Below are 23,628 nucleotides of genomic sequence, written 5' to 3' on the forward strand. Positions count from 1 at the left end.
ACTCATCAAATTAATTTGTATATGGAACAAAAACAGCAGTAATTTTTGCTTATACAGGAGTTGATGAAATTTGTGTAGATACCTGAGGATGTTTTTTCTCTCTCAAAAGATTAACTAAGCTTACCTGTAAATTCCATCATGAATAAGTTACAAAAAGGTCAAGGAAAAACATTTTGTGACATTTGTATGCCCAGATCTATTACTAATTGCATTTAATTATCAACATCTTTCTTTCCACCATTTTTGACTGCCTTTATTTTTAGTTATATAATTAATTAACGATAGTATATGCACATTATTTTATGTATAATTGACCACATTAAAAATAATCTTTCCTACAATACTATAAATTTTCACAATAATTTGACAAGTAAAGACTTTTAGGCCTTTTCTTCTCAATCATAACAGAACTGAGACTTTGGATCAAGAAAATTTTCAACACAATGTTAAAGATTAATAACTTTAGTCACACTTGACTAGTGCTATGGTAAATCAGAATAGACCCTGACTGAAATACATGTGGCTAAGTGTTAACTTGAAGAGATTAGACATAAATAATCATAGTTGGGACTGAAACCAGTAGAGGAGATCAACTCAGTTAAACTGATGCAACAACCTCTCTGACTATTTAAATAACACAAATTCCTGTCCACTTGCTTCAAGCCCAAAAGTTCTAAAGTAATTCGAATGCTTCTTGATCTTAACAGATGTAATCCACAGGAAAGAAATGCAATAATTGCTGCAGAGCAAATAGAGACTTACTCCAGAAATATGACAACACATTAGTAGACAATCTCTTTACCAACTTAAAGTGTGATAATTCTTTTATTCTTTTACATGTTTCAGTCATCTGACTGCAGCCATGCTGGAGAACCACCTTAAAGGGTATCGGTTAAAGAAATCGACCCCAGGATTTATTCTTTGTAAAACTAGTACTTATTCTAGTGGTCTCTATTGTCGAACTGCTAAGTTACAGGGACATAAGCACACACACAGTCACATATATATATATATACATACATATTTCCGCTGTTTACAGCAGTTCTTGTGTGTACCATGTGATCGTCGCATTCACCATGAATCGGCATCAAATTTTGTCAGAGGTCTACGCAAAGTTACAGAAAATGTATGGCGAGGAGTGCATGAGCCAAAAAAATATTGATAGCGATGAACATTCTGGGAGATCCGCAACCAACAGAACTGAGAAAAGCACTGCAGATGTGAGGGAAAATCGTCAAATCACCATCTGTGAATTATCAGAGGATGTGTAGATTAGTTCAGTTAAGTCCATTATCACTGAAGATTTGGGTACGACACCTAGGCCAAGTATCATCTTCTCTAGAATCAGGCCAACCAAAGCCATGTGAGTGGATTTGTTAGTGAAAGAAATGTGTGTGTGCGTGTGTGTGATTTCTAGCCTTGACATCGCATGACAGCAGCAAATGAGTCATTGTCATACAAACAGTATTATTCATTTCCAATATTCTGTGATAACATGGTGAAATATTACCTTGCTTAGAAATGGGGACAGGAAGGACATTTGGCTATAAAAAACTTGCTTCATCAAATTCCATCTAACCCATGCAAGCATGGAAAAGTGGATGTTAAAACAACAAAAGTAATCACTATGTTGTCTGTACTGTTCTTTTGGAAAATTTGCAGTCAGGAGCTGCTACCTTTTTTTTTTTAAATGTGTAACCCTAAATAATTTTTCTTCTAATTACGTATCTCTTACACAGATATTAGCAAAATCTCCTGAATAACTAATATTATAACTATCAAATTGGTTTTCTACATGATATGATAATTCCTTGAAACAGAGTCAGATTTTCTGATAATTTTTACACCAAGGCCAACCCTCATCAAGCAGACCTATGAACCAAAGCTTTCTAGCAATGACCATCCAACCTTTTTGTAGTTTATTTTAGACTACAAACCCTTTGATACCAACCCTGGCTCCATGTTAAAATGCTCCTGATTTCTAAACCTGCCTTCTGTTCAAACTAGCTAGATCCAGCCCCTCACACCTACCTACAAGGTGATTCTAAAATTCAACAATCACATCATTGAACTCTCAAAACCATGAAATAATGCAGGATGATTTCAATACAATGAGAATAAATAAGGATTACATTTGATAAAATAATCTGAATGCTAAAACGTTAAAGTAATCTAAACCAAAATCTTCCATTAAAAATTCATTTTGATTTTTGTTTCATATACCTGATTAATAATGACAAATTTGTCTAAATTCCTCATTATTTTCAAAATTAATTGAAACAAACACAGCATATTTCAATAGAAATATGGTAACAAAAAATTAAAGATGGAAGAATATGATTTGAGAGAGAATAGGCTGCTATTTCTAACATGTTGATGCTTTATCAGTTTTACCATGCAGAAGGTTTGGCATCATTTAGTCAGCCATGAACTTGGGGTCAAGAACATTAAGCTAGACACTGCACATCAAAATTATACATGCTCTTAAAATGAAATGAAGTGAAAAGGCAATCAAAATCTGTTCAGCTTTTGTGGTTGCTTAGTCAGTTTTATGAGTAATAAGCTACTGACATTAGTGATCCAGTTTATTGTCTCATCCCCTCCAGATATTTACCAGAACCAATGGAGCAAGTCATTGCCAATTGATGTGTCTCTTAATGTCAACATTACAACTGTAGCATGAAGCAGGAATGCAACAATGGTTTATACAGTACAACAGATCAGTTCTAACAAGTGTAGCATAAAGAGGTATTGAGAAACAGATGAGCAAAAACAAGGAGTGTGTGTGTGTGTGTGTGTGTGTGTGTGTGTGTGTGTGTGTGTGTGTGTGTGTGTGTGTGAGTGTGTGTGTGTGTGTGTGTGTGTGTGTGTGTATGGAAAGCTCTCTGCAAAGCTGTTTGTAAATAAAATGAGTCAGAGAGAGAGAGAGAGAGAGAGAGAGAGAGAGAGAGAGAGAGAGAGAATCAAAGATAGATGGAAAGAGAAACTAGTTAGAAAGAAAGAGGAAGAGAACTAGATGGAATAATGTAGACAGACCAACCAACCAACCAAGTGGGAAAGATAAAGGCATGGAGGGATGGGGGGTGGGGACAAAAGAAAGCATCTGGAACAAGAACGTATGAGAGAAATAGATCCAAACAGCAGGAACAGAAAGACAAAAGGGATAAGCTTACAGAGATAGATAAAGGAAAAGGTACGGAATAGAGAAAGATAAGGACACGAAAAGGGTATACAGAGGGGAGAGAATTTTCAAGAGTCAAGCAGATAGCTAAATAGCGATATATATATGACAGTGTGTGTGTGTGTGTGCGCGCACACATCAGATAAAACCTATAGTTATAGTAACTTTGTAAGATACACACACACACGCACTACTCATAACTATTCATTCTAGACAGCTTATCAGTCTCATACATCACTTATCATGCTCAAACCGTCTAGTTGCCTTAACTATAACCAGGTGCAGCATTGCTGTTCGTTAGGTAGCAGCATGTTGCACCCACTACTTCATATAGCTACACACTGTACTTTGCAATGAAGCTACATACTGCTGCAGTGAGAATCAGAGAAACAAGGCTATTACAACAAACACACACACACACACCTTGCAGTAGAAGTTCAGGTGCCACAATTCAGCTACTAATGCTAATAGTATTAATGTGAGTGCTATAGATTATCTGCTATTTGGCAACACATCTAGGTGAAATACCGGCTTTCTAATGAATGACACACTTTACAGAGAGATATTTACCTGTACAGACAGGCAGATAACAAGACATAACACTGAGAGAGAGAGAGAGTATAAGGAGCTGCACACGGAAATACAGCTTTTGAAACATAAATATGTAAAATTAAAGCCTGGTACAAATGTAAAAAGAGTCTTACAATGAGAGGGATGAGTGTGACAAAGAGAGAGAGATGGAGAGAAAATTAGACAAAAACAGAGATGATGGAGAGAAGAGAGAAATCTTGAGATGGCAACACCCACATACAAATTTTTGTAATGGCTGTAATTCCCTCAAGTAGTTTGCAGTAGATTGTCTGTCTCCATGCCATTTGGTATAATGTGACAACAGAATCACAATCTTGATAATTATGCATAATGTGTGTGTGTGTGTGTGTGTGTTGACAAGCAAAAACTCACATATGTTGGCTGTAAACTAACCAGCTTCAAATTCAAGCCTTACTAACCAAACAACAAACCACACATTACAACAACATGCAATCCTTCACTGCAAGGTCCGTAACCGTATGGACTACTTTTACAATGCCTTGCTGCACTAACCCATGCATTTTACCTCCAACCCAATCAACTGTGGCTGGTGGCTCTTTTGCTTTTCTTCTGTTTTTGCTCAACATGACAAATAAAATAATGTTTTAAGCCATCAACATCACAAAACAACTTGGTTTTTTTGGCCTCTCCTCCACCCACACACATTCAGGCATCAAGAAACAGCAATACAACACAGCATCACTGCATCTCAACCAATCACTGCACAGCAGAGTGTGCAACATGGTTTCAGAATACAGTGAACACACATCAGTAGTGCCATACCTGAGTAGTTGATGGCTACTTCTATAGCATAAGTCTTCTCAAGGGTAATCAATAAAATTCCCAAAACTATACAGCAAAACTCTTCATTGCAAAGACAGCAGACCAAGCAAAGGACTGATTCTCTTCCTTCCCAGCTGACCACACCCATCTCTCTCTCACCTCCCAATCAAACCCTGGTCCAAATTACACCAGGTTTAGGCACAAATATACTCCATCTAAGCATCTATGGTACAACATTTTCTCTCTTCTTCAAAATCAAAAGTATATACCAGTAGAATAATAAATACAACTGTGTTAAGTTCTTACATTATATATGGTCCAAAGGCATATATTTGATGTTAACCATCATTTGCCAAGTAGATTCATATGAGCTTATACTATGACTTGAATTTATTTACCAAGAGACAGGGATAATATTTTTATGAGGAGAAAATAGAGAAGCATTAATATAGACATACGGAAAGGTAAGATGGAAAAGAGATATAGAGAAAGAGTAAAACAGACAAAATAAAAAGAAGAGAGAAAAACAATTGAAAAGAGAGAGAACAAGACAGCAGGAAAAAGAGAGAGATATATACATATTGATAAACAAACGTATCAATATTTTGGCCACTACACAATCAAATGTGTGCGTGCGTGTGTGTGTGAATAAGAGCTGCAAAATTAGATAATCCACTGCAGTTCAGTGCAAACAGTGTGTGTGTGTGTTTAATTCAGTTAAAGCAGCAGTCAGTTGGCAAATCTGATTATATTGCTATAAGAACTGGCATTGATTTTTCATTTGTTGCTGCAGCTATTCAGAAGAAATTGGCTTTCAATGTACAACATCACCGAAGCTCAACTGGTTCTATTTTCATAGGAAGCAGGCTGACATAAAAGTGCTGCTTTGCTGTCACAAGACTTATGTGTCAGAGAAGAAGTTTTAAACATCTAAAAACCAATTCTATACACCAGAAAATGACTACAAACAAAACCAGATCTATCAGCATACACCCAAAGATAAACCTTGAAATTAAGATTTATTAAGCTATACTGCTGAACAGAGCTATCTAACCCATGGTAATAGTGAGGAAAAAAAAATATTAAGTTAATCATCATAGGTGCAAGAGTGGCTGTGTGGTAAGTAGCTTGCTTACCAACCACATGGTTCTGGGTTCATTCCCACTGCGTGATACCTTGAGCAAGTGTCTACAATAGTCTCGGGGCGACCAAAGCCTTGTGAGTGAATTTGGTAGACAGAGAACTGAAAGAAGCCTGTCGTATATACGTATATATATATATATATATATATATATATAAACACACACATATATGTGTGTGTGTGTGTCTATGTTTGCCCCCCCCCCCAACATTGCTTGGCAACCGATGCTGGTGTGTTTACGTCCCCCGTAACTTAGCGGTTCGGCAAAAGAGGCGATAGAATGAGTACTAGGCTTCCAAAGAATAAGTCCTGGGGTCGATTTGCTTGACTAAAGGCGGTGCTCCAGCATGGCCACAGTCAAATGACTGAAACAAGTAAAAGAGTAATGTCAGATTTCTGTGCGGACATGGGTTGGACAATGGAGTTGATGATAGAAATTTTTCTTTGAAACAAATTCTGACAATGCTAAATCACAAGACAGACCAATTATAAGGATCCGAAGCTAGCATTCCATAAAATGCAGATAAACTCAGTAAAAACTTAATTAACCATGATTTTGTTTGAGAGGATTCATTAGCATTTTAAGAGAAAAATATGACGTTGTAACATTCATTCATTTGCTAAGAGCTTTAATGACAAATAGCTCCAGTTAAGAATAGAAATTAAGTTGCAAACAATGCAACCACCAGAGAGTCTTTAACTATAAAAGAACCGAGCTGAGACCCTCTATGTGGCCTTTTCATCTTGCTAGAAATAGCAGCTAAATCTCCTCCAAATTACACTGTCTTCAGAAACTGAAAACAGAGGAGAGCTCTTTATTCAAGTGATTCTTTTAATGATGGTTAGGCATGTAGCTTAGTGGTTAGAATGTTCGGTTCATGACTCTGGAGGCATGTTGTGTCCTTGAGCAAGACACTTATTTCACTTTGCTCCAATTCACTCAACTGGTAAAAATGGGTTGTACCTGTAATTCATAGCACCAGTCTTGTTGCACTGTGTTACACCAAATCAATCTGAGTACTATGTTAAGTGGAGGTATGTCTGTGGAATGCTCAGCCGATGCACATTAATTTCACAAGCAGAATGTTCTGCTGATCAGATTAACTGGAACACTTGTCATTTTGACCAACGGAGTGCCTCTCACATACTAAACCTACCTAATAATCATTTACAGATGAAAGGAATAGTGTCAAGTCCTTAGATTTCACAAATATCAAAGTAGTGACTTCTGTCAGACTACATAAATGGCCTTACATGACAAAGAATATAGGAAATATCAGGCTGATGAAGTTTGCATGGTTAATGTCCTTCTTGACCAAGTGTAGAAAAACAACGACTCCAGTGATATTGTGGTAAGAAAGTATTATGTAGTGGTTATTGTTGAGCCTTGAGAGTTGAATGCAAAAGGGATCACACAAGGAGAAAAGAAGTGTGAAACAAGAACACTGAAACATAAGTGCCACATAAATTCATACCAAACAGAAAAATAGGCCTTTTGTGGATGTCTGTGTTGCAGTAGCATCTCTGTCCCATATGTGGAAACTGTATTCCATTGAGTCTCACTTGAGATTTGCAAAGGGGCAACAGGGGTAGTAGAGTTGGTGTCCTCTTCTCAAAAAGAAGGTCATGTATCCTGATCATTAGCAAATTGTAAAATGAAGATTTGGGTCAATGCCCCCACCCTCGACTGGCAGCACGCAAAAAGCACCATCCAAATGTGGCCAATGCCAGTGCCGCCTGACTGGCTCCCATGCCAGTGGCATGTAAAAAGCACCCACAACACTCTCGGAGTGGTTGGCATTAGGAAGGGCATCCAGTTGTAGAAACATTGCCAAATCTCAGATTGGAGCCTGGTGTAGCCTCCTGGCTTGCCAGTCCCCAGTCAAACCGTCCAACCCATGCCAGCATGGAAAACGGATGATGATGATGAAGAGTACTAACTATAAATGTATTGCCATGAACATGCATATTCATGCTCTCCTACAAGTTTGTCTTTGTACTAAAGCCACATTATAAAAACATTTAATATGGAAACATTTAACTCTGCTTTCTTCGGCCATTTACTCCTACCCTATCTCTCTATGTACATGTGCTCACGGGTGCATGCCTGCACACGTATATGTGCGTGTGTAGTATTTTGGAATTGGTTCTTCAAGTACATAAAACCATAAATAATAACATGTAAAAAATAGGGTAGAAAAATACTTTTAGATAGAACAAGTCAAAGGCTGCCAATGGGACTTGAACCCATGATTCAATTTCATAAAGAAATTACTCCACATTTCCTTCAAAGTTACTAAATTCTTACAACATATATTACATATATACACATACATTCATACACACATATACACACACAAAAACAAAAGAAACAGATACTTACTTCAAGACTTCCTCTTTTGTTTTGTTAGTGAACAAAAGTCCTGCCTGACCTCTCAGCTGAGCACTCAATTTGTGTAAATTTTCACGGTACTCAGTTTCAATAGATTTCCCTAAGGCTAATGCCATTACTTTGTTTTTGCCAAAGAAAAATCTGGAAAAAAGCGAATTAGAATGATTAGGGTTTGATAAAACTTGCCATAATTTTATTCTTCTTATTACTAAAAGCTGGCATTTTGCATTAGAGTACTGCAAATGCCAATGTATAAGATGACTGGGTATATAAGACAACCCCTGAAATTTCCATTTAAAATGCAGGTTTTGAACAACATTCACTGTATAAGACTACCCAGCTACAGTTCAAAACTATAGTTAACAAGTGTTGGGTTTGATTAAATTTGTGAAGCTTTTGGAAGATAGATGTACATGTTCTGTTATAATCTACACCAAACCAAAGCCAACGCTTGTAAACTACAGTTATATAAAGGTTATCAAAGTTATGAAGGCCTCTACCTAGTGAATAAGACAATGTTCCAATAGTCACAGAAACACTGGAATATGGCACAAGTTTACTGCCAAAAGTTTACTATCCCATTAGTTCTTTAACAATTATATTTATAACCAAAGTTGATAAACATACAACTACAAATATATTTCAAGTATATAAGGTGGTGCTCCAGCATTGCCACTGTCAAATGACTGAAACAACTAAAACAATAAAAGAAAAAACTTGCTGTCAATTTTTTACCATCATATGCATCAAAAATGCTGAGCTGGTGTAGCATCAGTACTCAGACATTGGTTATTTTACAGGAACTAACATGGTGTTCAGTGTAATTTTAACATTTACTTGAAATGGGTTTACTAATTTATTTACAATCTGTATAATATTCTTTTCTGCTCTAGGCACAAGACTCAAAATTTTTGGGGAGGGGGGGGGCAATCTATTAGATCGACTCCAGTACGCAACTGGTACTTAATTTATCAACCCTGAAAGGATGAAAGGCCAAGCGGAATTTGAACCCAGACAAAATACCGCTAAGCATTTCGCCTAGTGTGCTAACATTTCTGCCAGATCGCCGCCTTAGTTGACCATGGCAGAATTTGAACCCAGAACATAAAAAGACAAAATACTGCTAAGCATTTCGCCCAGTGTGCTAACATTTCTGCCAGCTCACTGCCTGTACAATATTGTAAGTGTAGCCTTGATTACCACCGATTGCTGGTGTTTACATGACATGTGCTGTAAGGTTGAAATATATTTCATATGGATTTATATACTTCAACCCATCAACCAGTGAATAGAAGATATGTGAAGGCACCTGATCAAGAAAATACATGACAGTGGAAGCTTCAAAGGAGGTGGGCCTCAAATTTGGTGTTAATGAATCTACCAGTCATTCCATTTATAAAGTGTGTGATGAGGATTCATTTATTACTATGTTTTTTTGGGGGAACCAAGCCCTATTATAAAGCAAGAAAGACAAACTGTAATATATTAGAAATTTAGGTAGACAGCAATTTATAAACTGTTTTGCTTCAAAAAATCAGTGTTATGGTTCAGAATTTTATTTGGTGTCTATGGAAACTCATGGCTTTGGAGCAACATTTTTTCTTTTTTTTTTTTTGAAGTTTTCAATTCCAACATACACAGTAACCAAAGTTACAACACCAAAATCACTTTAAAACATTGGGCAACATTTCACTATAAATTCTCACACGAACAAAGTGTAATGAAGGTGATACATGTTTTAATCTATCAAGTCAAAGAGACTATTTGAATGAGAAGGAAGTAAATTTTAGAAGGAAACGATTATCAAGAGGACACATAGATATGTTTAGTGGCAAAAGAGGTGGGGAATGAAAAGCAGAACACTGTATGAAGCCAGCAGTTTATAAATAGAGGTAATCTGCAGAGCCTTACCACTTAAGTTGATATGATTCAACTGCAGTAGCAGCTGATCACAATCACTGCCCACTTATTACAGTTTTCATAATGAACTGTTGTTGGGTGGTCAGATGATTAACTCTGGCCACCAATGGGACTTGAATCTCAGGTCGAAATTTCAAATCAAGAACACTAATAGCCAGGATACTGCAAAGCATCCAATCCATTGCCCTGGACTGGTGCACTATTTATCTACTGTGGAAGGATGAAAGCCAAAGATGAACTCAGAATTCTGAGAATCAGAATAATAGAGTGAAGGCATTCTATCTGATTCTCTAGTGACTAACAATTCGCCACCTAACTAAATATAGCTCAACCCAATAGATAAGCAGAAAAATTTAGTTCACTTGCACTTTATGTTTAAGATTTCATTTGAGATTCCTTTCTCAGTCGTTACTATTAAGGATATGATCTCCACATTAAACACTGTCAGTTAACTTCTCATTGGCCAACAACATATACAACTAGTTCGCAACATTTCCTTAGATACACAAAGGACAAAGAATTCTGTGATACCTTTAGAAAGATATGGGATTCATGAACTATCAATACCTTAAAAAATTTGCTCACTGCTGCTGCTGCTGTTGCTACTACTACTACTACTACTTCAACTAGTAATAATAATAATCCTTTCTACTGGAAGCACAAGACCTCAAATTTGGGGGAAGGGATTAAGTTGATTACATCGACACCAGTGTGTAACTGGTACTTGTTTAATTGACCCCAAAAGGATGAAAAGCGAAGTCAACCCTGGTGGAATTTGAACTCAGAATGTAGCACAGACAAAATACTGCTAAGCAGTTTGCCCAGTGTACATTTGTTCTTTTGATCTTTATAGCAAGGCTGTGGAGTCAAATCAAAAAACTGCGACTCCAACTTCTCTTTATATAATCAAGTGATTGTGGTCTACATATCTCATAAAGCATATATGCCTATGCTTGTACTTTGAGTCGGCCTATATGTTATAACTGGTTTATATTAAAGAATAAAGACATTGTGAGTCGGAATCAGAGTCGGTATAGTTTTACTGACTGACTCCAGCTACCCCTTAATTGTTTCCAACTCCGACTCCATAGCCCTGCTTTATAGGCCAAATCAGAAACTTCACAGCATAAATAAACATCACTGTTGCCAATGCAAATAAATGCAGATGCACACGACTCTCTATCAACATCATTCACAAGGCATAAGGCTAACCCGAGGTTTTAGAAGGCACTCAGTGCTGCATAGTGAAACTGAACCTGAAACCACGTGGTTGTGAAGCAAACTTCTTAAGCACACAGCCATACCTGTGAAATATTTACAAATTTACTATAATTACTGCTTCTACAGCAACAGATGTAGAAGTAACAAAGAAAAACAAAAAGGAATTTTTCAAAAACTTCCCCGCTTTACAAAAAATAGTTTGGCTTTCAGAAAATGCTTAATACATTATTATATATTTCTATGATTTTTGTATAAGCCTACTTTCTTCTTAACACAAATTACACAAATGTCAATTCCATGGTTACTAAGATTCACTTTGAAAACTGCTTAAATTATCTATGTATACACACATACAAAGCCTATGTGAATTTCTTTAAAATTAGTCACAAGGCAAAACCTAGCTACTGTGTCAATATGTCCATTCACTCATAATATTATTGCTTTATATTGTTTACCTGATCAATGATAATTTATAACAACCACACACAAAAAGAAAGCTAGTCAAAATAACAAACCAAACTGTTAGGTCACTGTGCCCAGTCTCTCATAATAGTTTCGCTACATATCATTTACTTCACTGATGACAATTTATAACATGCAGCCTGGTGTGACATGGTTCATATGTAAGTAGTAAAGATAGTTAATAAATCAGTGCACCTCTGAGAATAGAAGCAATCACATGCTTCCAGCAGCATTTGTAGCAGGCATGTGAGGTTGTCTGTATAATATCTGACCTTACTACTAAACAAGTCTAAATGACTTTTGGCACTCAGCCAAGGGATTCTAATTTGCAGATTCATTGATGAGAATATGGTCGATGGAATGCCTGCACAGAATCTTCAAGAGATAAACAAGGTCTTTTAAAACAATATGCCAACTAGCTAGCATTGTATACGTGTTACTGCAGTGCTGCATAGCATATGGGCAAACTGTATCTTCAGTTAGTCTACATGTGCTAAAGTAAGTGCATGTCTAGTGCATTTGGAGATTTATCACAAGTTGAACAATGAAGAATTTGGAAGAGCAATCTGCTGGAAATAAATGAGACAAGAGTACTCCTCTGAATGTGCAAGATTAGTGTGAATGAACAATTTGTGACAATAGTGAATTGTAACAAATTAATGGAAAGAGAAAAAAAATGGGTATAAGGATTATAATGTGGGGGTGGAGGGAAAGCAGTGCTAAAAGACCAGAGTGGAAGGAATCTGTGTAAGAAACTATGGAAAGAAGTTGGCCTCAGGTTCTAACCTAAAAAAAAAAAGCTGAAATGGGGCTACAATGAGTGATGAGATGTAGTGGAGATCTGCCTGATCCATGCAAGCATTGCAAAATGGTTCCAACACGTCTTTGCCTTGTTTTCTCATTGCATGTCCACAGCAGTAGAGTTGCCACATAGATAAAAACAATTAACCTCTCTAAACACAAAATAAGATGTGTGTGTGTGTGTAGATAAGCTCACAGATATAGATACTGAAATATGCTTAAAAGGGTTAAGACACTCTTTGGTCATGAATGACCATGGCATTGCACCCAGAAAGTTACCCTCCCCCAAGGCACAAGTCAGAGCATGATATTTTAATGCATGGTTTTATTATTAGTGTATAATGAATTATATACTACATTGAAAAGAAAACTCCACAAACATCTTCATTCTATGCCACCACACAGTGATCAAACAAAATTTCCATTGGCAGACACTCACTGAATGAGAGAATATCTTGTAAATACGATTCTCTGAGACTATTTTCTCAAGTGATCTGAAGAGATGTTAACATGGCAGAATGCATAGTATTGATTTGTGGCTGAACAAAGGAAAGAAATTCAATTTCATTCTTCAGTTATTGAAGGCCTGACACAGTTAAGATTTTAACAAAAAAAATCTTATCTAATCAATGATCAATCTTTGGTTTAAGACAACATATCACATAAAATGTATGAGGGAAATAGAGAGAGAGAGGTGAAAGAAGAGAGAGAAATGAACAGTATGGGAAGGAAAGACTCATCTGGAAATACTAATATAGTAATGCTGTCTCCATCAGAGAACTATACACATGACTGTACATAATATATAATGGATTATATGCTAAAAAGTACTGATGTTCACAGAAACCCATAATCTCAAATTATTCTAATGAGTTAACAAAAAACAATTTTCTATGCACAGTTAGTTTTCATGGAACACTTCTCAAACTGAATTAAATAGCATTAAAGGAACTGTTGTTGAATTATATACATTATAATTCTATTCTTATAACTGACATTGCTAGAAGAAAGAGGAAAATCAGTTTTAACCAACTGATCCTGTCCAAAATTACTTATAAATAAAACTGCTTAAAGAAAAATATAAACACGAAAATAGGGATTAATAATTTCATTATAGTGATTTTAATTTTTATTATTACGTTTACAAAAATTTATACTGGACAGTATATTATGAAATTATTTATATTTACATAGAAATAATTTCAAAATGTAGTCTCCAGTTTTAACTTTTAGAAGTATATTCTGTGAGCTTTATAACCAAAGTGACCCTTAATCTCTTCAAAAGATTTTCTTGTACATTATAATGGGAGTTCTAAAATATGAATGCACCTTAACTTGCATTTCACAAACATAACTAATTTGTATCAAAATTCTAATTGAGTGATACTTTTTGTTTTAGCCTCCAAATAAACCAAACACAAAGATTTATTAGTCCCAATATATTTATAGTCATTTCATTTTTGGCGCAAGGCCAGCAATTTTAGATGGGTTAAGTTGATTACATCGACCCTGGTGCTCAACTGGTACTTAATTTATTACACTGACAGATATATTAAAAACCGAAAGTAGTTTGTTACTGAATCAGCTTGAAATTTAAAGGAAAGAGTTCAAGCTGATAAAATTGTATTTCTGTTAAAATCATACATTTCACTATTGCTTTAATTTCAATGCTGTGTTTAATTTTAGGTTTTAAAATTTATTTCTAAAATGATAAAACAAAATCTAACATTATGTTATCCTGTAAAGTAACGAGAACATTAATTATATATTCTATTGAATCATTTTAAGAACTAGCTTTAACAAATACAGAAATTTAATTGCACATCAAGTAATAATTTTTTTGCATGTGTCACATAGAAAGAAGAATTAAGATGGATTCTTCAAGCTGAACCAACCGGCACAAGACCAAGAATGCAATTGCTAGATAATATCCATAGTTTTAGTTGGTCATATTTGAGAATCCAATAGGAAAGTGTAATGATGGTGCATCTCATAAGATACTGTGGAGGAGGTGCCCTAGGGCCCTACCTCCACAATCCTCCCAGAAACATGGAGAAGATGGATGAATGTTAAAGAGACTATAATCACTTAAAAACCTTAAGGAGTGGCAGCTGACCTGAGAGGGGCCAGTGTCCAACACAGATTACTACCTAGTTTTAGTTTCCTGATGAACATATTAAAGACAAAATGCCAATTCAGTAAGATTTGTGATTAACCAAGGTAACAGTCCTTCAGGATTAGCTATCCAATCCCCAATAACCAGGTAAAATGAGGCAATATAGAAGAATTAAGTGAAGTGTTCCGACACTAAATGTGTGTGCAGTGGATTTTTAGGATTATAGTCCATACTCATATTAACTTGGCCAATGTATCTCTGAGCTATAAATAGCTATCAAAAGGATATTAGTTTGCAAAATAAAGTATATTATAAAGCCGGTTCTTCAGTGAATGTAAAACATGCAAGAGAACTATTTTAATGTGTCTTTTTAAAATTTTATCAACCTTGTCTTTCCTGTGTTGAACAGTTTTATAGGCGTAGGAGTGGCTGTGTGGTAAGTAGCTTGCTTACAAACCACATGGCTCTGGGTTCAGTCCCACTGCGTGGCACCTTGGGCAAGTATCTTCTACTATAGCCTCGGGCCGACCAAAACCTTGTGAGTGGATTTGGTAGATGGAAACCGAAAGAAGCCCGTTGTATATATGTGTATATATATGTATGTGTGTGTGTGTGTTTGCCCCCCCAACACTGCTTGACAACCGATGTTGGTGTGTTTAAGTCCCCATAACTTAGCGGTTCGGCAAAACAGACCGATAGAATAAGTATTAGGCTTACAAAGAATAAGTCCTGGGGTCGATTTGCTCGACTCGACTAAAGGCGGTGCTCCAGTATGGCCACAGTCAAATGACTGAAACAAGTAGAAGAGTTTAATCTATCAGCTCATGATGTTGCCCTTTTACTCCATATACAATTTCCACCACCACGTCAGACTTGAACTCAAGTTACTTCTAAAGCAGGGCTCTAACCAATCAAAATGCAGCATTAAATACCATAAAATTATTACCACAGCATACATCAGAAGTGAATACTTTGGAATATAAACATTTAAAAAATACATTTCATCTGATTCCTCTCCCTAAAACATTCCCTCATCTATTTAGCAATGTCAGCAGAATTTGTAAAATCTAGAGACATTGTTCGATTTTGAGGATGCTATCAATGAACTAATATATTTTGCAATTTGGAGGGGGGGGGGGGGAGAGAAAAAAAAACCCTGTTCTCAAAATGCCAGTCTAACTGACCCATGTTTTTCCTTACAAAATAAAGTATAATAGCTGGAAGGATAATTTTGGACAATGAAAAACAAGACATGAGTGCTTTTAATTGATTTGGTCTTGAGGAAGGGTTGTGGCCACAACCATGAGTGAGATAAGTGCTGTCAATATAAGACCAGTGAAATTAGTGTTATATTAAAATAGCTCTAATCTTACTGGTCATAATATATTAACACTAATTTCATTGGTTTTAATATATTAACAGCAACTCATTGGTTTTAAGGATTACCGAGATTAGAGCTGCTAATATCTTCAACATCTGAAATTCAATAGCTGCAGGATGCTATCAATGAACTAATATATTTTGCAATTTGGAAGGGGGGGGGGGGAGAAAAAAAAACCTGTTCTCTTAACAAGAGGTTACACTAGAAGTCACTCCCCAACATCATTCATTATTTTTATCATAGTACTTTCATTCAGAACATAAGGCCTTGAAAAAAATTTATCTGTAGTATCCTGCATTCTTTCCCTCTTATGAATGAAATTGTTTCAGCATTATTAGTATCATTATCAAATGAAAGGAGAGGATGCATGATACAGCAGTAGATTCTAGGCTTCATGTGCCTAAGAAATAATCAATATTAACTCAGAAATAAATCAATACATTTTCAAGGGTGCTGGAAAGGCAGCAGATGGCAGAGAACCAATATTTTTAGTTCAGTTCTTCATGTTTGTGTTCAAATCTCTCTGCAGATGACTGCTTTTAACTCTTTACCATTACAAAAAACAAGTGTTAGTAATGGAGTGAGTTTAAATCAGAACTAATTTTGTTGTTAATTATACTAGAGTTAGTTCAGACAGTTTTGTGTGATTCAATGCTCAACACTAAGGTTTAAAAAAAAAAAATGTATTACATCATGTATCACATTCATTCAATCAATTATCTCTCACTTCACTGCACAATGGCTGTGGCTAGTTAGCAATTATAATTATCATTAGAGGAATGAAGCTAGCAAAAATGTGCCTGACTTCTTGCTTTATGATATTCAGTTTTGCACTTCATAACTCAAATTCTCAAAATGCCAGTCTAACTGACCCATGTTTTTCCTTACAAAATAAAGTATAATAGCTGGAAGGATAATTTTGGACAATGAAAAACAAGACATGAGTGCTTTTAATTGATTTGGTCTAGAGGAAGGGTTGTGGCCACAACCATGAGTGAGATAAGTGCTGTCAATATAAGACCAGTGAAATTAGTGTTATATTAATAGCTCTAATCTTACTGGTCATAATATATTAACACTAATTTCATTGGTTTTAATATATTAACAGCAACTCATTGGTTTTAAGGATTACCGAGATTAGAGCTGCTAATATCTTCAACATCTGAAATTCAATAGCTGCAGGTAAAATATATTTAGGCAAAGAATGCCAGAGGGCTGATATTCTGGGAAGGAAAGATTTTATATATATATATATATATATATATATATATATATATATATTATATATTACAGTGTAAATGAGGAGGGGGAAGAAACACAGGAGTGTCATGAAAACAAAAAACAAAAACAAAAACATGGAGCCTACAAGGCATCAATTTTGTCAGATTTGAATGCTATATATGGTCAAATGCTTCAGTGATGTTGAAAGCACCCACACAATTTCACAAAATTTCTTGAGGACATAGCCCACAAGCGAGTAACATAAAAGTATATTTCAAGTGGATCTAGTTTTATAAAAAGCCATACTGGTGCTCATTAAGGAAAAGGAAATGTAATATGTTGGATAAGGTTGGTTGTTAATAGCTGCCTGCCACATTTGAGATATTGAAAGTGAAATAACATAATAGCTGAGCAAGAGAAAATGCTTTGCTTGGGAATGGGACACACTGCAACAGGTTTCCAAAGATTAGGATGTATTCCTGTAGATGAGGAGTTTGATGAGAACAGATGGTAGTTCTAGGGTGCTTTAAATGATGGTAATGGACCTTATCAGGCGCAGTAACCTTTTTGATTGGAAGCTATCAGAGACACCTTCACATGTAGAATGTCAGATAGGGTGGAAAGTTTTGGAAAGAAGTCTACTTAATGCATGTGGGAAATGTTGGGGATGCCAGCTCTGCAACAGAATAGATAAATAGAGGAAATGAAGATTCTGCAAGGTTGGAAATTCTTTTGGTAAGGAACTAAAAGGATTGGCTGCTGGGAATGCAGGGCCCAGAATTATCCTTCACAGTGCAGCTGTCTTGCAAGAGTTTCTCCAAGCATTGCAGTCTGTTTTCTTTGCTTAAACTGTTGCAGTGCACCTACGAGTGAATCATTTAGAGGCTTTAGGTTGTCAGTGAGGTGTAGAGAGACTTGTCCAAAAAGATAATTTCAACACCCACCTAACTGTTTTTGACAACCAAACCCAGTCAATTTACCTATAAATGTGAGAATGACTCATGCATTGAATGCATTACACAATTATTGTAGCGAGATCTGACCTCAAGATCATTTAACCATACTGCATAACAACCATATAGAAAATAGTACAAGTCACAATTGAACCTTCAAGTTAAAATATCAAAATAAATTTCATATCTCACATGACCTAAAACCATAATATTGAGAAGATTAGTTTCAGATGTTTATAATGTCAATGTTCTATACAGACTTACTACTAAATTGTAAACTGGTTAAGCATACACGCACGCACACACACATACTAACTTCAGCAACAGTTGTGTGGGTGTGTATATTCTAGATCTGGCCATTGTAGAGTATATATACCTATGTCATACTTCATTATACATAAGCATATGATATATCAACTCTGTTTCTCATACACATGTACCCACACTTGTCTGAGAGAGTTAAAAGCTTTGAATTTAAGCGTATACTACATAACAATAAAACGCAATGGTATATAATATCAAGCCAAATACATAACAAAGATAGGTCATAGCTAGGAGGGAGGGCAAGAGCAAAAGTGATAAAGCAACCTGGAAGCATTTTACAGTGAGAGCTAAATAATCCAAGTCTAACCTAGTTAAAAGATTCAATTACTTAGTGCAGACAACTGACTGTCTCTCTCTCTCTCTCACACACACACACACAAAGGTAAATTGTGTGTGTGTGTGCATGTAGACACACAACTCCTCATTCCATTACATTTGCTATGTTCAATGCCAAATTAAGTTCAAATGTGAATATGAAGCAACCAAACAATTCAGTTTAGCATCTAAGAGCAACAATGTCTTCCTGCATAGGCAGAAGACGAAGCCTAGACAAAAACAAGTGAAAATTAAAAACGTTTTCTCCCCCCCCCCCCCCATCAGCAGAGTAAACAAAATTTGTTATTCAATTATGCCTTGGTTAACTTTTTTGATATCAAACTACTTTAAGCTGCCCTTGATTCCATGAATTCCATGTTTTAACCCTTTAGCATTCAAGATTATTTTGTCAAATATAATCCTTACTTATTCCCATAGTCTTGAATTAATCATACATTATCTCATAGCTTTGAGATTTCAAAGATGTACTTGTTTATTTTTAGTATGACATTGTAGGATAGGTGTGAGAGGCTGAATATGGTCAGTGTACATAAAACAAGAATATTTGGGCCAGAAATAACTGGCTTAAATGCTAAAGTGATTTAAATGAAAGCATTCCATCAAAAGTTAATGTTAATTTATGTTCCAAAACCCCAGTTTAATAAGAACAAAGTTAATTTACTAATTTCCATAGTATTTTCAAAAATTAACTGAAACCATTTCACATGTAAATCATTGTCTGTCACAAATCAAATTTATGAGCCAATAATGGAAACGTTGAGCAGCCACATTCTGACGCTACAGGCATCAGTTCTAGCATGACTACAAAAGCCATTGGAGTGCATCTGGATACTGTACATAATTCTGCATAGGTTAATAATCAACTCCTCATTCCAAATATCAGGGTTGATTAGTAACAGAGAAGTAATCTGCCATAAAGAAAAAAGCTGCTCCAAATGTATGCAGAAAAACATGATCGTTAAACTAATATATAAAAACAATAAATAAGTCAAATTTCTACAAATTACCTGACTGGCTAGAAAGAGCAGTCCAATCACTCCCAAATCTCACCTTATTGTCTTTATATACATGCACACAGTTTTGACTGTCGGAAAATAAGCGTACTCAATACCACAGTAGAGATTAATATTTATTTTAGCTGAGTCAGTCCCCTGCTACTCTGAGTGTCACCCATGGGTGCACAGGGTCGAACATGTGCATGTAACTTAATGGTTTGGCAAAATAGACCGATAGAACAAGGACCAGGCTTGAAAAAAAGTCCTAGGGGTGACTGAAAATTCTTTAAGGTAGTGCCCCAACACGGCCACTGTCTAATGATTGAAACAAGATCAAAGACAGGTAATCTGGAGCTTTTATTCATTTTTATTTTTTACATAATGTTAAAGGGGTTATGCTACTTCATCAAGTGTGATCTGGAATTTTACTTTGCTGATAATCTTTGGGTAACTTCTGGAATTCATAAACCTTATTAACTAATGGTATTTAATTAAATAAACAAACCAGAGTGACTGGCTCCAATGTACAGAAAGATGTCAAAGCTCTCAATCAAATTGAGATAAAACTCTATTCTAGGATTTGATCACTATGTTTAAGTACCTAATAGAAAGTGTTTTAAGTTTCTCCCTATGAAAAATATTTAAATAGTTAACATTTTTATACTGAATTCACTTTTCGACTCTAGACAAAATTAACTCAATCAAAAGTCTACAGTCTCCTTTTGACATTTAGAATTTCTAAATTGATCAATATTGTCCCTTGCCTTTCATTAAACCTATTTATTTTAGTTAAGCAGACTCAAAAATCACTAAGATCTGTTAATTTTATTATGTGGAACTTATTGCTTTCACTCCCATTAAAAAAAAAATTGAATAAATAAAAAAAAATTCAACCAAGATAAAAGTTGATGTAAATCCAATCAATATTAACCCAGTTCATATGCAATATCTAGCCGGATATATGGCTACATTATTATTTTTTTAATTAACCAAGCAGTGAATCATAATCACTATCATCATTACTATAGCACTTCTTTTGCCATGCTGACAAAGGCAGTCTATAGAGAATTCAAAGCCAATAGCAAAATACCATATTTTCAAGGTTAGTTGTCTCTATAGCTTCATAGATGTATTGATTATATATGTATAAATTTTCCATGTTGGCTAACACGCTAATGTCCAATTCACACTGAACGCAATACTGCAATAAAAGCAGAGTGGTTGAGGAATGGTATCAGTTGCTGTTCTCACAAGTAAAAACAGTTTATTTCATTTAATTTTCTTTTTAAACTATATTCTTAAGTTCAAAGGATTAAAATTTGCTATGAGAAATTAACAAGTTCTTAAATATAACCTTCCAGATGAAGAAAAATGCAAACCAATGTGCCAAAAGAGCTCATCTTCATAACAATTGGGCTGTAAGATACCTAAATAAATGAAAGACTCAAATATGAAATTCTTTATAGTGAAAACCAAAAACATTCCACTGAAGTATATATAAAACATATGTGATTTTTGTCTTTCTTTTTATTTTGTAAAGAGAATTCAAAATCTCATGGAATTCTTAAGAGAAAACAGCCACATTCCAAGCCATAACGTTCAGGCAATTAAGAGAATAGAAAACAATTTTGACAGACAGCTGAAAATATTCCTGTGGGGTGAAAAAAAAAAAAAAAAAGTACTTAAATAGCCATTCTATGGAATTTTAGTTGATTTGTTAATGAAAAGGAAAACATTACAGACAGCAGACATTAATAAATTTATCTGTGTCATCCTCCAATACAAATAATGTTGAACTTTCTGTAATAAATAGCTAAATAATGGCAATAATTAACATTTTTACATTATCACTGTAGCCACAAACTAGTAAAAGATCTCACATATGTTTGATGGATTTTATTGACTTCTCTCAATAATAAGTACTTTCATTTTTAAATAGTCTTAACATACAATGGAATAATCACATAGGAGTACTTATGAAATTATAACAGAAAATAGATTATGTAATCAATGCACATCATGGTTAATGATAAACAGTCCTTAATTCAAATACCAATCAATCTTGTTATTCATTTCAAGATTAATAAAATAACAGTTAGTAATTATATTCACAAGAACCACAAATGATAATGAAATTCATTACATTTAATCAAATGCAATCTTTATTTTACTATTCAAACATGGAAAGGTTGATTTTCTTTTTTAATGCACAGGCGTGACTGAGAAGTTTGCTTTGCAACCACATGGTTTTGAGTTCGGTTCAATTGCCAGGCACCTTGGCAAGTGTCTTCCGTAGCCTTGTGAATGGATTTAAGAGACAAAAACTGAAAGCAGCTGGTCACATGTGTGTGTGTGTCTTTGTCTTGACATCATGACAGCTGTAAATGAGTGTCACTGTCATACAAGCAGTGTTTCTCATCTCCAATATTCTGCAGACATGACTGGCCATGGAAAATATTACCTTGCTTGTACACAGGCAAAGGTTGGTGACAGGAAGGGCATGCAACCATAGAAAACATGCCTCAATAAACTCCATCTGACCCATGCAAGCAAAGAAAAGTGGACATTGAATGACAATTGTAAAACAATATTGCAAACCAATCTGTTTTTACTAAAACCTAAATGGTCACTCAACCTGCCAGAATTAGCAGCCTAAGCTTTCTCAAATCACAAATCTACCATCTTAAGAAAAGGAAGGAGGCATTGGATAACATAGTCCTAGGTACACAAGGACTGGTAAAAAATATTGGATGGATAGTCACAGCCAGAATTGCTTTTAATCCTTTTAATACCAACCTATCCAAAACCACCTTGGCTCCATGATACAAACTTTCGGATTTGAAGTGATCTAAATTAAAACCTGTCATCAAAATTCCATGTTAATTTTATGTTCCAAACATCAATTTAATAAGGACAAAATTACTTTACTAAATATTTCCTTATATTCAAAATTGACTGAAACAAGGTATGTATTTCAAGAAAAATTTGGTAATGGAATGGTCGATAATATTGCTTGCCCAGGCTCACTAAAGCTAAACAACATAAAATGAGTGTTTCCAAAAACTCAACATTTGAGCAAATACTTCTAAGTTACTATTTTAATGGTTTTGATCTCTTATATATCAGTTGGTATCTATCTTCGTTCCAGCCACCCCCACTTAACTCTTCTATAACAAGACACCTAGGCTTGTCCTTCTATTATACTTTAGCCTCTCAACACCTGGCCTGAAACCACTTTCCCACCTCTCACAACTTAGTCAATGGCTTCTTTTCTGCTTTCTTCTTGTCTTGCAAGTTGGTGACTTTGCTTGTGTGAATAGCACAAAAAATGCATCCAGTATTCATTGTAAAGTAGTTGGCATTAGAAAGAACATCCAAAGAAACCATGCCAAAGCTGATATTGAAGCTCAATGCAGCCCTGAGGCCTGCCAGATCCTTTCAAACCATCCAAAGGGGGCAGTGAGGCACAACATAATTAACATACTAAATTTTACCTATTGTAGTAATTATATCAAACATAATAAAACGAATGATAATTAAAATAAAATAAGAGAAAAGTCATTAACTTGGAATGCATAAAGTAAATTTACAATTTTTGTCTATTAACTTTCATCATTTCACTGTTAAAAGGTTATACAATCCATTTTTTGAGCAAAATTTATAAATTAGCATTCATGTTAAGTCAGTTTAGTTGTGATGTGTTACTCACCACTTAAGTGGACACAAGACATAGCTACTAAAAAAAGGGATGATACAAAAAAAAAAGGGGGGGGGGGGTAAGGATCACTATTATAAACTCAGACATTATCA

The 23,628-nt window shown here is 35.2% G+C and overlaps 1 protein-coding gene across 2 annotated transcripts in view; it reads right to left on the reverse strand.

The window, feature by feature from the left end:
- LOC106880161 (mRNA turnover protein 4 homolog) overlaps nucleotides 1–23,628 on the reverse strand; it is a 66,570-nt gene that overhangs the window by 26,760 nt on the left and 16,182 nt on the right. For both annotated transcript variants that reach the window (XM_089351525.1, XM_014929999.3), the window contains one exon: nucleotides 8,080–8,229. In XM_089351525.1, coding sequence (XP_089207651.1) covers nucleotides 8,080–8,229 — 150 coding nt within the window. The remainder of the gene's footprint in view (nucleotides 1–8,079; nucleotides 8,230–23,628) is intronic.

The sequence above is a fragment of the Octopus bimaculoides genome, chromosome 4 (assembly GCF_046866305.1).
Source record: "Octopus bimaculoides isolate indiv1 chromosome 4, ASM4686630v1, whole genome shotgun sequence".
Lineage (NCBI taxonomy): Eukaryota > Metazoa > Mollusca > Cephalopoda > Octopoda > Octopodidae > Octopus > Octopus bimaculoides.